General features: G+C 35.1%; 1 protein-coding gene across 20 annotated transcripts in view; it reads right to left on the reverse strand.

The window, feature by feature from the left end:
• ANK2 (ankyrin 2) overlaps positions 1-14,751 on the reverse strand; it is a 240,916-nt gene that overhangs the window by 163,374 nt on the left and 62,791 nt on the right. For all 20 annotated transcript variants that reach the window (XM_067735248.1, XM_067735265.1, XM_067735257.1 and 17 more), the window contains exons 3-4: positions 10,345-10,443; positions 8,068-8,166 (exon numbers count right to left, since the gene is read on the reverse strand). In XM_067735248.1, the coding sequence (XP_067591349.1) occupies positions 8,068-8,166; positions 10,345-10,443 (198 nt within the window). The remainder of the gene's footprint in view (positions 1-8,067; positions 8,167-10,344; positions 10,444-14,751) is intronic.

Consider the following 14,751-nt stretch of genomic DNA (forward strand, 5'->3'; position numbering starts at 1 on the left):
GAGTAGAACTTAAATGTAAAGAAAGAAAGAAAGAAAGACAGACAAAGAAAGAAAGGAAGAAAGGAAGAAAGGAAGAAAGGAAGAAGGAAAGAAGGAAAGAAAGAAAGAAAGAAAGAAGGAAAGAAAGAAGGAAAGAAAGAAAGAAGGAAAGAAAGAAGGAAAGAAGGAAAGAAAGAAAGAAGAAAGGAAGGAGGAAGGAAGGAAAGATGTGAGGTGATGGATTGTTAATTATTTCAATGGGGGGGAATCCTTTCACAAAGTATATGTGTATCAAATCATCACATTGTATGCTTCAACTATCTCACAATTTTACTTGTCAAATATACCTCAATAAATTTGGGGAAAATTTTTTTTTTAATTATCTATGAGTTTTAAAAAAAAGAGAGCAGTTTAGTCATCACTTCCTCAGACTCCACCATCCCTACCTATTAGAGAGCACACATTAAATTCCCAAATACCTGCTAAGTGAGTGAAGGAAGGAGGGAGGGAATGAATGATTACTTCCGACAATTTTCTATTGGGAAGTTTTATTTAGTGTCATATTTTTCCAATTTTGCTTTGTTTTGTGGTCTTTGCCTTAAAGGATGATTGTTTTGAGGTCTTCCTGATGGTTTCACCTACATCTTAGTTGCTGTGGAATGAACACGTTAAGCTGTGAGATCTGAAGTAAGAGGTAGACTGCTACACTGCTATTCTAACTATTTGCTGCCGGAATAGCTTATCCTCCATACTAACTCAGAAGGAGAGAGAAGGAATGGTCTTCTGTATGAAATTCGAACTCCATATTTATTAACAGAAATTTGGAGCTATCTTTGACATTTTACTCTTCTCCCTACAAGTCTTACCTCACTACAAATTTATTTCCTTTAAAATGCAGTAATATTGGACTTGGATAGGCTTGTGAAGGGATAAATAAATGGGACATCTACCAAAGAAATAGATTTGATGATGCTTATACCTTAATTCATTCAATTTTTAAAGATATCAATTCTCATCATTTCTCTAAGCACATTGGAGGATGGAGAACTGGAGAAAGCATATTTCCTTTATTTAATTTGGAATGCTGAGGAAGGCAGATGCTCTTGCAAACTTGTAATCACCCAATAAACTGACTTTCCGGGTCAAAAAGACAACAAAAATATCCTGACTTCTCTTGTATCTCTGGTCAAATGCAAGTAGATGCCATCATCTTAACTTTAGAGAATTTGTATTACAATAGTAACTTTCCCAATTAAAAAACGAAGAACCTTATTAAAAAAGAACCATATGTATAGGTTTGGAAAAAAAGCTGAAAACAAAACCTTTTTTGGAATCTGTGATCATGGATCCCATTTTATACTGTGCGTGTGTGTGTGTGCGTTAACAGAACGGAATGTTCCATTATGAGTTTTTATTTTGAGAGGCAAGGATGGTTCTACGGCCATATGGAAGCGATTCCCTGTAGTGGGCATGCTGGCCAACTGTGTAGGCTTTCGTCCTCTTCACAACCCAATTCAAATTACGTTTGACAATGGGTGAGTGCCAATGAAGAAAAAACTATTGGAAGCTACACCTGAAAAGACATTTATCATTGCATACAGTGGGTGTATGCACCTCTAAAATTCTGGGGGTGTAATCAATGGTCATGTAATCTTGCAACTGGCATTACTGGTCATAATCTGAACATCTGAAAGCTAATAAAATAACAGCCTAATCATGTTTGTGTTACAAATAGGAAAATCTTCTTCTGGAATAAAATTTCCAGGAGTAAATGAACACAGAGTAGTGAGCATAAAATAGGCAAAAGGATTCAAGAAAAATAGAAGTAAATTCAGTAAAATATGGTATCAAGAATACCAAATCAGAATATCTTATTTGGACTCACTTACCATCAAAATAAAATAAAAAGAAAAATATAGTGTTCCTGAAATCCTCATAAAAGGACTGAAAACATAAGAAATTTCAAGAAAAAGTAGAACAATGTAGACATAGAGAAGAAAAATGAATCAAAACAATCACAAACCACATTTCAGAAAGTATAGTCTTCCCTGTGTTAAAAATTGTTGGTAAGAGAACACTCCAAGAAAATGGATGGCTGAGTGTCACAGTGCTAATGAATCCCCTTACTTGCTAGTTGTCTAGCTTCTGTGAAATGCTTTTAGTATTCCCAGCATCTGAGTGGACAGACCAGGAGAGAATGGATGGCATTTAAGCCATAGAGCTGGCTCTTGTGGGATGTAAGTAGGGTCTTGGACCTCCCTAGAGGAGACAGAAGGTGTAGAGACAGCTTAATGGGAAACAGTGAAGTATGCTGAGGATTTCTGGAAGGGAGGGGTCCATGCCATTTGGGTTTGTGGCTCCATTGCTAATTTTTTATAAGACCTTGGCTTTCTTATTTGTGCCTCAATTCTCCCCATATCCAAAATGAGAATAATCACTGCTGATTCACATCATTATAAAGATAAAATGAGATTAAAGAGCACATAAAAACACTTTTTAAAATGAAGAGTCTAAAAAAAAAATTAAGAGTCTAAGTGCAAGATATTACAATTGGGCTGTATTTCTTTGGCATTTGGAATCTATTCCAAGAAACACTCAGCTCCCTGGACGTATACGTCTAAATAAGTCTCATGAGAGCTTCTAGCCCATCCTTTCTTCTAACGAAATCACATTTTCCTCTCTCTCTATAACTGTCAGAGAACTCAAACATCATAGGCTCCACTGAATAAGGTAAAAGATAGAGAGCTACAGCTGACCGCAAGTTCTATGTTCCCCACGTTCCACAGTTTCACTTAGCTGTACGGAGATATCACCTATTCTAGGACCCAGTTTGTTTTATAAGCTGTGGTAAAATATAAATAACATACGCCAGTTTTCTTTGTAAAATCAAAAACCAAATACCTATTTTTAAGTCACTTTGTTGTATTTCAGCGGTCATTCTGATTTTAATAATTTTATATACGGACATTATAATAAAGATCTAAAACCAATACTCACATATATGATGAACAAGAAGTAAATTTTGGTAGAGATGATTAAAGAGGGGCATTTTCTCAGGCCAGATTTCCTTGGAAGCAACAGCACTTGGTTCATGCTTTGAACATTTTGAAGAGATACAGCGTTTATAGTTCACAAAAAGTACCAAGTAAAAAATTTTCACCTCAAACCTTTTGCATGGATTCTACTTCAGAAGGATCAGCTTACTTGGACCTTAATAGGGTTTGGGCCAAAAGAAAGAGGAATTTTAAAAATTATTCTCTGGGGTCTGTAGTGAAGGTAGAACTGTTACGGGAACTAGGAGAAGCAGTTTTGCCTGGAGAAGAAAATTATGAGCAGGTAAATGAACCATCTTTGTCTCAGTCTGTCATCAATACTGAGAGTCAATGAAGATCAAAAGAGATAATGCACACAATGCACCACAGACAGTGCCTGGCAGCCAGTAATATTATTTGTACTATTATTAATATTAATATCTAGGGCTTCTCTGGTGGCGCAGTGTTTGAGAGTCCGCCTGCCGATGCAGGGGACACGGGTTCGTGCCCCGGTCCGGGAAGATCCCACATGCCGCGGAGCGGCTGGGCCCGTGAGCCATGGCCGCTGAGCCTGCGCGTCCGGAGCCTGTGCTCCGCAACGGGAGAGGCCACAGCAGTGAGAGGCCCGAGTACCGCAAAAAAAACCCCAAAAAAAACAAAAACAAAAAAATTAACATCTACTGTTAGGAATGACTGGAATACACACCAAAGCTAATTCTTATACGTGAAGAGGATACATGCATATGTTTAGCCTCCAGTTGTAAGTAATCAAGGCATTGTGCCAAATCCTAAAACTATAAAGTGCGAGAAAAATTATCTGCTCCCAAGAAGTTTACCACCTTGCAGAAACTGTAACTATACATTTAAAAAATAAACCTGAGATGGGCAAATATCAACAGGCAAAAAAGGCTACAAGAATTTAGAGAAACTCCTCACTCGGAGAATATTTTTAAAACCTTCTCAAAGTATAATTTCTTTGATAATATATAATAGGAACAATTTTTTTAAAGTCATATCTCCAAGTCTAATAGGTTTACAGGTTACAAAGGTGACAAACAAACGTCCGCACAGATAGCTGGAAAGCATTCCAGCATTACTTATATAGGACTGTTTAAAGGATGTTAATATGCTTACATTTTATGAACGTGCCTGTGTTTTTCAGAAAGCAAGCAACCACCTTCAAAGCAAATAGCATTCCTCAAATCACTCTAATTTGACTTCCAGTCCCATTATTCCACCAAAACAGCTTTCACTGAGATCTTGATGAGATCTTCACACCGTTAAATCCAGGAGACTAAAAAACCAAGCCTGAGAGCTACATGGTCGAGGCAAGGCTGAAAATCACACCAAGAACTGACTCAGTAGAGACTACCTGCTACCACCACTGAGCACAGAAACTTAAACATTTGTTGACTGTCATTGTATCAGTCACATAATTCTTTTTAAAACACTTAAATTGTTCCTGCTAGTATACTGGAATTCTTTTTTTTTTTTTTTTTTTTTTTTGCGGTACGCAGGCCTCTCACTGTTGTGGCCTCTCCCGTTGCGGAGCACAGGCTCCGGACGCGCAGGCTCAGCGGCCATGGCTCACGGGCCCAGCCGCTCCGCGGCACGTGGGATCCTCCCGGACCAGGGCACGAACCCGTGTCCCCCGCATCAGCAGGCGGACTCTCAATCACTGCGCCACCAGGGAAGCCCTGGAATTCTTTATGAATTAAGCACACCGCCTACCAAAATTGGCACTGTGCCATGTTGAAGGTCAGCCTCCTGTGGATCTCATAGCTTACGTAGAGAATGCAGAAAAATTCCATAAAGGCACACAGCTCCATAACCTAGGAGCCTGTAAATGTTTACTGAGTGAGTGTTCCCTGGAGCTTTGCAGAGAGTTTCCTACCTTCTTAATTCAACAATAACCTTAGTGCTCCATTTCCGAGTAACTCGGAAGTTTGTCAAATGTAAACGACTATGCAGTCACCCACGCTCCTATAATAACAGATTATTCTGCACCCACTTTGTATTATGTTCTTAAAAAGATGTAGGAGAAGGTATAATTTGAGTACAAACTTCAGAATTTATGTTGTGCATCTGGGATTCCTATGCCCTTTTTCTGGTTCTCAAAAGGGAGTGACTGTTCAACTATCATGAGCATGGCTCCTAACCATTCACCTGACATTCATTGTTGTCACACAAGACATTTGTATCGTAAACAAGACACCACCAACAAGAATCATACATGGAGAGGGGTTCACATTTCCCCTCAACAAATCCTTAAAACCATGCCTTTGGAATTTGATCACACACAGGGCAAAATAATCAACCTCTTTTAAATAAATTCCTGCATTTTAATTTCAATTATTAAATTATAAAATATTCTAAGTAATAACAATTTGTGTTACTTGTTAATGATGGCTACCTGAATTTAATAGCAAATGATGTTACAGGTCTTATCAAATGACGTATGCATTTAGAAAAACACCCTAAATTTTAATTACTAATTGTTCTTACAATTAGTAATTAAAACTTTCTCACAATATAAAAATCAGTGTGAAACTATCTGTCAGGATTTCCTACAATATAAATCTAAACAGAGCTAACTGAGTACAGTACAAATAAAGATTATTTTAATCTCATCGATAATATAAATTTTCCTTTAAGATCTGTTATTATCTGGCATGATTGTGACTATGAAGAACAGCCTCATTGACACTGAAAGCAAATCACTGATTAAATGGTTTTAGCTTGTTTTCCCTGAAAAGTCTCCAAAGCATCTAATGTCTAATAAAACAGTATAACAACTGATACAATTTTTAACAAGTTTTTACCTTGCAGCATTTGATACCTGTTAACTTTTATGAAATCACTATGTTCAACTAGTCATTTTGAGGAAAGTAACCAAGCTCTTTTTATAGATATTAACAGCAGCAACACATATGTGAACTCCCTGTCAAAAGTAACCTCCTACAGGCAATGGGAGGCTTTTACTGCCATGCTTTTTTAAGAACACAAACTACTGATTCATGCATGTAGTTGAAACTATATTTAAACAATCTTACCGCGATATTCTTACACTCAGTTTTCTCTTACATTCTCTAAATCAAAGGTTCTCAAAGCATAGTCCCTGGACCAACAGCACCAGCACTACCTGAGAACTTGTAAGAAATGAAAATTCTCAGGTCCCTAGCCAGAACTGAATCAGAAACTCTAAGGTGAGGCCCAGAAACGTGTGTTTTAACAAGCCCTGCAGGTGACGCAGGCTAAAGTTTGAGAACCTCTGCTCTAAAGCAAAAAGATGTTCTCCAGCTGTAAAGAAGTTTTTATCCCTTACTTCGGAACAGTCAATTTTGTAGTATCCTGTGTCTCTAAGCCCAAGATGCCATTATCATTATAGAATACACCAGAGTTCTTTACAAATGATACCAATTTTTTTAAGAATTTCATTTAACCAAGATTTTAGAATATGGCATATTCTCAATAAATGTTAAAATACTGATGCACACTTAACTAAAAATGTGGGTTGTATGGGGAAAAAAGCAGCATGATATTATAGAGATAAAAATGGATAATTTCTTGTCTGTCATAATTTAAACAGATTCTTCCCTATAATTAAAGTCAAAGAAAATAGGGCTCTTTCTTACTTTTCCTCATTGGTATTTTATGGGTCCAGAACTTGTGCCATTTATACAAGTAGAGTCATGTCTGCACGATGAATGAATGAACAATATACGTAACACATATTCCTATACAAAGGCCTTCAAAGGCCCAAAGAATGGATAGAGAGGAACTGGTTTATTTTGCCAGTAGCCTGCATGGTGTGGCCTATGTTATTAGAAAGGCTAAAAACTTTAAAAAATAGAAGAAATGGATTTGACTATAAAGATATGCACCTCAATTTCTGCATAAATCTATAACAGACACTAAGAGTAAAGCTTTGGGCAAAGCAATATTTTCTTCCCCTTTCAACCAGAGAAAAAATAGAGATCAAATTTATAGTATGATGTATTTTGATTATTCTTTTAAAACTGTTCTTAATTTCATTTTAAGAATATCATTCCCTATTCTATACAATTGTTATTACATGCATCATAAAGCTGTGGGTCTCGAATTTTCCTTTCCCTTAGGAGCTTTGTAAAAACCATATTTTATATGCAAAGTACCCAAAGTAGTGTGATTCCCACTTTATAGCAGATTTCCCACTGGAATACAAATCTTTTGAGAATTTTTTCAATTTAAGAAGAGAAAATACTTTTATAGAGCAACATAACTTGCATGAATAATTCATCATTCACAGACATCACTGTCATTCTAGAAAAAACACTATATAATTCTTTTTTTCTTTGCACTTAAAGACAATGATAGACTGTGAACTTGTCAAATTTTCAGTTATATTAAGAGGAGATGATGTGCTAAGTGAAGTAAGTCAGAAAGAGGAAGACAAATGATATCAAATGATACCATATGATATCCCTTATATGTGGGATCTAAAATATGACACAAATGAACTTATCGATGAAACAGAAACAGACTCACAAGCATAGAGAACAGACTTGTGGCTGCCAAGGGGGTGGTGTGGTGGAGGGAGGGAATGGGAGTTTGGGATGAGCAGATGCAAATCATTATATCTCTATATGGATAAACAACATGGTCCTACTGTGTAGCACAGGGAACTATATTCAATGGTTTTCTATATGGTTTTCCTGTGATAAACCATAATGGAAAAGAATATGAAAAAGAATGTATATATATATATATATATATATATATGTATGTATGTATAACTGAATCACTTTGCTGTAGAGTGGAAATTAACACAACCAACTATACTTCAATAAAATAAATTAAAAATAAAAAAGAAGCTAGAAAAAAGAGGGAGATGGTGATACATCACGAAAATAAGAAATGTCATGGCATGAGTTAATAAAATAACTCGCCTGAAATAAATCACAGAGTGTTTATAGTAAATCTATCTACTCAACAGATGGCTAAACCCATTAAATCAATTTCACAAGGCTGTTCTAAGTTAAATTCATTTACATCAGAGAACATCTGAATGTAATACCTGAGACTGTGCGTTAATATTGGCTCCTTCCTTAACGAGAACTTTGACAACTTCTGCTTGTCCAGCCAAAGATGCAATGTGAAGAGCAGTATTTCCTTTCTGTTTTGGAGAAACAAAATGGAAAATGTTGGAGGCTTCCAAATTTTGTAGAAATCAAAATGTACAGGTATTTTGAATTTTGCTGATGATTTGAAGTGGTTAAAACTTGTCATTCTATCAAGATTGCAGCCCACCTTGGGAAAAGATAATTTTTACCATCAAAACACTGGCCATCCCATACAATGTCTTCCTTTTCTATCCTACACAATTCCAGTTTAGTGTTAAGAACATGAAAAGACTGAGATCTTACTGAATCAAATAATCTGGGATGTGTGTACGTGTGTGTCTGTGTGTGTGTGAGAGAGAGAGAGAGACAATATTACCATTCATGTTATTACAACAAAAGAGTCCTACCACAAGATAATATAAACTAAAAAAAAAAGTTTATCTGAACCACTGAATTTATTTCACCTTGCAGAGAAACCTAGGAATTTTCAGTTGTAGAGAAACTGACAATTCACAGTTGTATTTCGAGTCACTGGAGCACACGGTTGTTCAAAATATTTTGGGAATAAAATAATAAATTTCACATGAGCTATACAATGTTACCAATAATTTCTACCATTTTCTACATCAAAATTTATCATCAACAGTACCAAACAAAAATGAAAAATAATTTAAACCTATCATGAAAAGAAAATATAGGCTAAGAGACTGAAAGATGCCTATCATAGGATTAAAACAAATAACAAAAAGAAAAATAAAAACCAAGCAAATCTATACATTCAAAGCCATAAATTTTGGACACTAGTTCTCTTTTTGCCACCTCCTCACTGTGGGTCTTTATCCACTCGTACTATTTTGAAGACTTACTTGCCTTCTCTTTAAATGAGGAGATTTAATGAGATATTTTTCTGGATCTAAAATTCTACACTTGTAATCTGTGATTAAAAATGAACCTACATTTTAAAACATCAACAGAGTTTAAAGGAAAGGAAACAAACGATAATAAACAGTTAAGCAAGAAAGAGTGATTGGTTTAATGAATATATTAATATGAGCAACTCAGGGGAAGCAAATAATTTGATATACATTCAAACTGACATTCTTAAATATTTGTTTAACATTTATCTCATGTTGTCAAGAGAAATGTTAATAAAAATATTTATTCTCTCTTTAAAGTAAGCAATTTCTTGCAAAGCAAACATATTTTAACATCTTTGGAACTGCCAAAGAGTTCTTTCTTTGTTTTCGTTTTTAAATTTCCACTAGAACTGCTGTACACTATACTGTGAGCAGGGTCAGTCTACATTTTGGCAATTATGTATGAGGTGTTGGAAACCCAGGTTAACTGGCCATATCCCCAATTTATTCCAGGGCTCTTTCTGTCTATCCCTGATCAGACTAATGACCCGGCCGGGGGTTTGAGTACTTGCCACCTCTCTCTGCAACTCCCACGACCAGACTGTCACACTGTAGCCCTGGTCAAATGGCTTGATTCTGATTGGCTACTGTTTTTTTCCAAATTAAAATTTCACCTTCTAAAGACAAAGATTTGTCACCACTGATATTTTTTTTAAAACACCTGTTGCTTCTGAAATGATCCCCCAAAGACAAGGTTCAAATATATTTAACCAAAAGAAGTATCAACAAGGAAGTAACAGGTTGTAGTATACCAAGCATCTTGTAAATTCCTTTAAAAATGAGTCAAATTTCTTTACGAACACACGTTACAGTGACAAAATCTAATTTTACCCTAATAATTCAATCCATGATCCCCAAATCCCTTTTCCATTAGAGTATAAAAGATCTGTATATTCTCTTACCAAGTTAAATGAATACATTAAAAGATATAACAATTTAATGAAAGCATGAAAATTATTTGTTCATTTCCATTGAGAAGTTTACTATATCAATTATTTTAAAAAATGAATTAACCTTGGGAAAATAGGTGCTTTTGTCTACAGAGGATTATATTAGTCTAGTCTCTCTGTGAATCAAAGGAAAAAAGATAGAATACTAGAAACTAGAGATACAGAATTCTTCAGTCTCTGATAAGTCCCTAAACGAAACCATTCAAACTCTGCAAAGTTTAATGGACAGAATTTCAATTTCAGTTCTGCATTGTTGAGAATCTTTGGTGTTCCAGCAAAGCTCTGAAATGTATAACCCGGGAAGAGAAGCTTTAAATCATTTCCTCTTTTCCAAGGAAATAAATTCTACTAGCATAAACATTACCTTAGTGGCAGAATCCACAGCGGACCCTCTTCCCAGTAGCTCGTGAACCAGCCCCACATGGCCTTCCTTGGCAGCCAGATGGAGAGCGTTGAGTCCATTCTGAGAAGAGAAACAAATAAGGCCTCAGAAGTGGACTAATGATGAGGCAGACAGTGGCTGATCTTATGCAAGTATATAACCCAGAAGACGGGCAGACTCTGATCCCCTCATTTTCTCTTTCTTTTTGCATTAGCTTGAAGCTATTAATTTCAGAGAGACTAATATCCAGTGATTTTGATTCAGAGAGGCAAAGAGGTAAATATTCATTAGAAATGTGGATCTGCAACTTCAACAAACTTTCTTTTTAGACTAAGAAATATCTAAATACTTTTGCAATGAGGAAAGAAAACGAGCAACTCTGTATCATTTGTTGTGCCAGCCAGAAATAAAATTCTGTAGTTTCTAGAACATAAATAACTTTAAATAAATCTTACTTTTTAAACAAATGGGAGAGAAATGTCCTCTTCATAAAAAGTAATTAGTGTCATAGGACAAATTCTAAGGTAAAACAACTTTGTAAGGACAACATTGTACTTAAAAAAACATTTAGCACTATGTCACTAATTTGTCTTGAGGGTTTTTTTCAAAAATTTATCTTATAATCTATGATAGTACTGAAATACCTGGTTCCCATCTATCTAAATTCCTGAAAAATTCATTACTCACCATAGCATTGAAAAAACTCTTTGGAAATTTCACTAAATATGGTATCTACATATATTATACTGACAAAGTTTGAAAGCAGATCTTGTCATACATATAGGAAGAACCAAATACAAGTACAAATTGCTTCATGGCAAATTTCCTATTTGTGGTCATTGTATATCTTATACTCAATGATTTTCTTATGAAAAGTATTCAGGCTTTTATATGTGACTCAAAAATAAAGTAATATTTGTTTTTCTTCTTTGCAAAACATGGTCCTGGTTTGTCACCAACATTTAACTTTGAGTAGCTGACAAAGTTGTATTCAGTACTATTAATACATTCATGTCATGGTTTCCATATATTTACTGGCACAAAATGATAAGAATTAAATTTATTATTATCATTTATTAAATTAAATTTTGAAATTTATGATTATGTATATTCCTAGAACATTTAACAAATGAATTGACAATATAATAAAAACTTGAAAAATATGAAGTTTTATGACCCCTGGATTCTACTAGTTTGCAAATGATGTTAATGGTGTTGACTGTACACAAATGATTCCGCAAAGAAAATTAATTTTCACTCCCTTTACCAGACCAAGGAAAGCATTATATTTTAAAGTTGTTTTCTGAGTTAATTACTCAACACCCAGTCTCCTTGGCAACAGGAAGTATTTGATTTAAACAGAGGTAATCTATTTCACTAACATTAAACTCATTCTAACAAATAAGGAAGGGAAAGCAGTATGTCCATTGGGTAGGAATTTTTTTTTTTTTTTTTGCGGTACGCGGGCCTCTCACTGTTGTGGCCTCTCCCGTTGCGGAGCACAGGCTCCGGACGCGCAGGCTCAGTGGCCATGGCTCACGGGCCCAGCCGCTCTGCGGCATATGGGATCCTCCTGGACCGGGGCACGAATCCGTGTCCCCTGCATCAGCAGGCGGACTCTCAACCACTGTGCCACCAGGGAAGCCCGGGTAGGAATTTTTAAGGAGCTAACTAAGCCTGATGATAGTTATGAGCCTTTAACTTTCCCGATATCTTTTTTAATTTATATATTCTTCAGCATGACATTTATTGATTTTCCTACGTTGTTTACAGGAAGAAATCTTTTACTCTGTATCATGAGCCATTGCTTAAATGTTTTGGAGAGTGGATCCATTCTTTCAGTCTGTAAGAATCAAATGTTCCAATCCTTGGGAATTGTTGAAATAGCCTAGCAAACTAATATTTAAATAATTTTGCATTTTAAGATGTTTCTTTTTTTTAAAGATGTTTCTTGTAAGAAGTTGCCTTTCCTTTTCCTCAGTTCCTACCCTAGACTGGCTTGAAAATGATCTCAACAGTGCATTCTGAATGTAACTTTCTATGAAATTTAAAATAGAAAGGTTTGAGAATTAAGACTTTTTAAAGGTGAAAATTTTTATTTGATTACATGAGTGACCAACTTTCTGAAGGTTAGAGCATTTGCGATACTCTTCTCAATCTCCCATCTGGGAGATATTACTCCCGTCACTACAGCATCAGCTCAGCTGAAACCTTTAACTTGCTGTAGACCACACTGTTAGAACACTAAACTTACTATGTTCATGTTTCAATAAATATTGACAAAACCTTTTTTAAAAGTTAACAAAGGTAACAAGACAGCATCTCAAATAGAATATAGTTGACACAATCTAAAAACTTATGAAGTTCAAATATATATTTAACTTAAAAAATTTCAGGAGACATTATTCTAAGGAGGACTCCAATGCCAAACTATTTCTCTTAGTTTACTTCATACTTTTCTTTTCATGAATACAAAATGTAGCCTACCTCATTTTCACACACACAAAAACACAAACAGAAAACATTTAAATCTGCAGAACAGGATAGAACATTTTCTCAATAATTGGCCAGGTTTCTTCTCAATTAATTACAAGGCTGGGATCTAAAAAGAATTTTATGAGGACAAAGTACCTTTTTGGGGGGGAGGGCACAAAGATCCTACTACAAATCACTGCAATATAGTTGCAACTTATTTAAAAAGTCATTAAGAATATGATTAAAATTTTTTATATGAGGGAATAGTTCAGAAACAAAATTGTCTATAATATGTAAATCGAATTCAGGATATACATATGTCTTCAAGATTTCTGTAACACTAATACTACCAAAACTAGAGTGATTATAAAGACACAGATTATAATAGGTGAAATTCTAATTATAAATGTTGTAAATTCTTAAGCTGCCTTCTTTTAAAATACAGTCAAATTGGGACTGCTATCATATCGCTGAATTCATGTCCTTCAGCTGTAGGAAACAGAAGACAAGCAACTTTCTTCAAGCTAATGTTTTGGTTTTAGAATTTCTAACCCAAAATATATTTAATTAGCAATTGAATATGTTGGGTAATTGTTATCAGAAAAAGCAACTCAGCAGCAACTGGACTTAACACCAAAATGTTTGATCTTGTGAATACGAGCTAACATATAAATTAATCATGTTTAAAATGGAAAGTGATAAATAAACCTATTTAATAGTACAGCTCAGCTAACTCTTTGAGAATGTATTTTGTAGTTAACTCATTTGGGTGAGTCCCTCAGGTCATGCTTCTAAAAACCAAATTTCCCATAGGAGCTACACTAAGGCTCTTTAGCTTTCCACACTCTATTACCAATACCAGCCCACATTCCAAAGGATGTTTTGTTGTTAGATATTTTTCACTTTGTTGGATGTGGGGTGGGAAGGAGGTAGACATGCAAAACTGGTCAGACTTTTTGTATTTGGGTTCAAATACAGGGCAGGGCTTAGTATTTTCCCAGGAATGCCTCCCACACATATGGTATTTGAGGCACATAGGTCCTTTTTTATATCAAAACAGAAGATATTGTCACTCTCTGCATTTATTAGGACACTCATGATGAGCTTACTGAGCTCTGGCTAAAAAGTGTTCTGAGGCAAACTCATATTTAACAGAAACATTAACTATTCATTCTCCTAGATTAATATCAGAGTAGACATTCAGTGAGATCACCAAAAAGCAACATACCTGGGGCATGTTATCTCTGTTCTCTACAGTAATGGCTTCACAGAATCATAAAATGTTACTACAAATTTGATTTTTACATAAGGCAGATACAAGCAATGTCCATTTGAGCAATATTTATGTCCTTGTGTCTATTTTTAGATGGGTTATCTTGATGAACTATTGTTGAGTTCAATAACAGGAAAAATTTTAGTAATAGGAAAAGCCACTATGCTTATTCTCACTAATCTTTAATTTAGGAAAATTGCATAATTCAATGTGTTTGTCTTTTTTCACAAGTTTACAGGAAACACAGAATAAATTCAGTATCCACTGGAATTAAGTAACACACGTCCTTATTCCTCTCGTCTTTTTACTTGGTTTTGCTTTTGTCTTGTTTAGTTTCATTTTTAATAATATCAGAATTACAGTATATGAGTGAGTGTGTATATATTGAATATATGTTGTGCCACCAATACTTCATGGCAAAAAAATTTGTCAGTGATTTTGTATCTCAAAACAGCACTATGCCAAGTGCTATTCTCACTTAGTTTTATGTATTCCCTACCTGATAAGATTTATAGACAGCAATTATACTTTGATAGACAGAGTTGCTGATTCTAATTAGCTACTCAGTGACTCAAAATACTGACCAACACTGTGAAAGAAACTCAGAAAATTTTAAATGATTCAAAAACAAAATTTTAAGA

This window comes from Pseudorca crassidens, chromosome 4 (genome assembly GCF_039906515.1).
Source record: "Pseudorca crassidens isolate mPseCra1 chromosome 4, mPseCra1.hap1, whole genome shotgun sequence".
Classification (NCBI taxonomy): Eukaryota; Metazoa; Chordata; class Mammalia; order Artiodactyla; family Delphinidae; genus Pseudorca; species Pseudorca crassidens.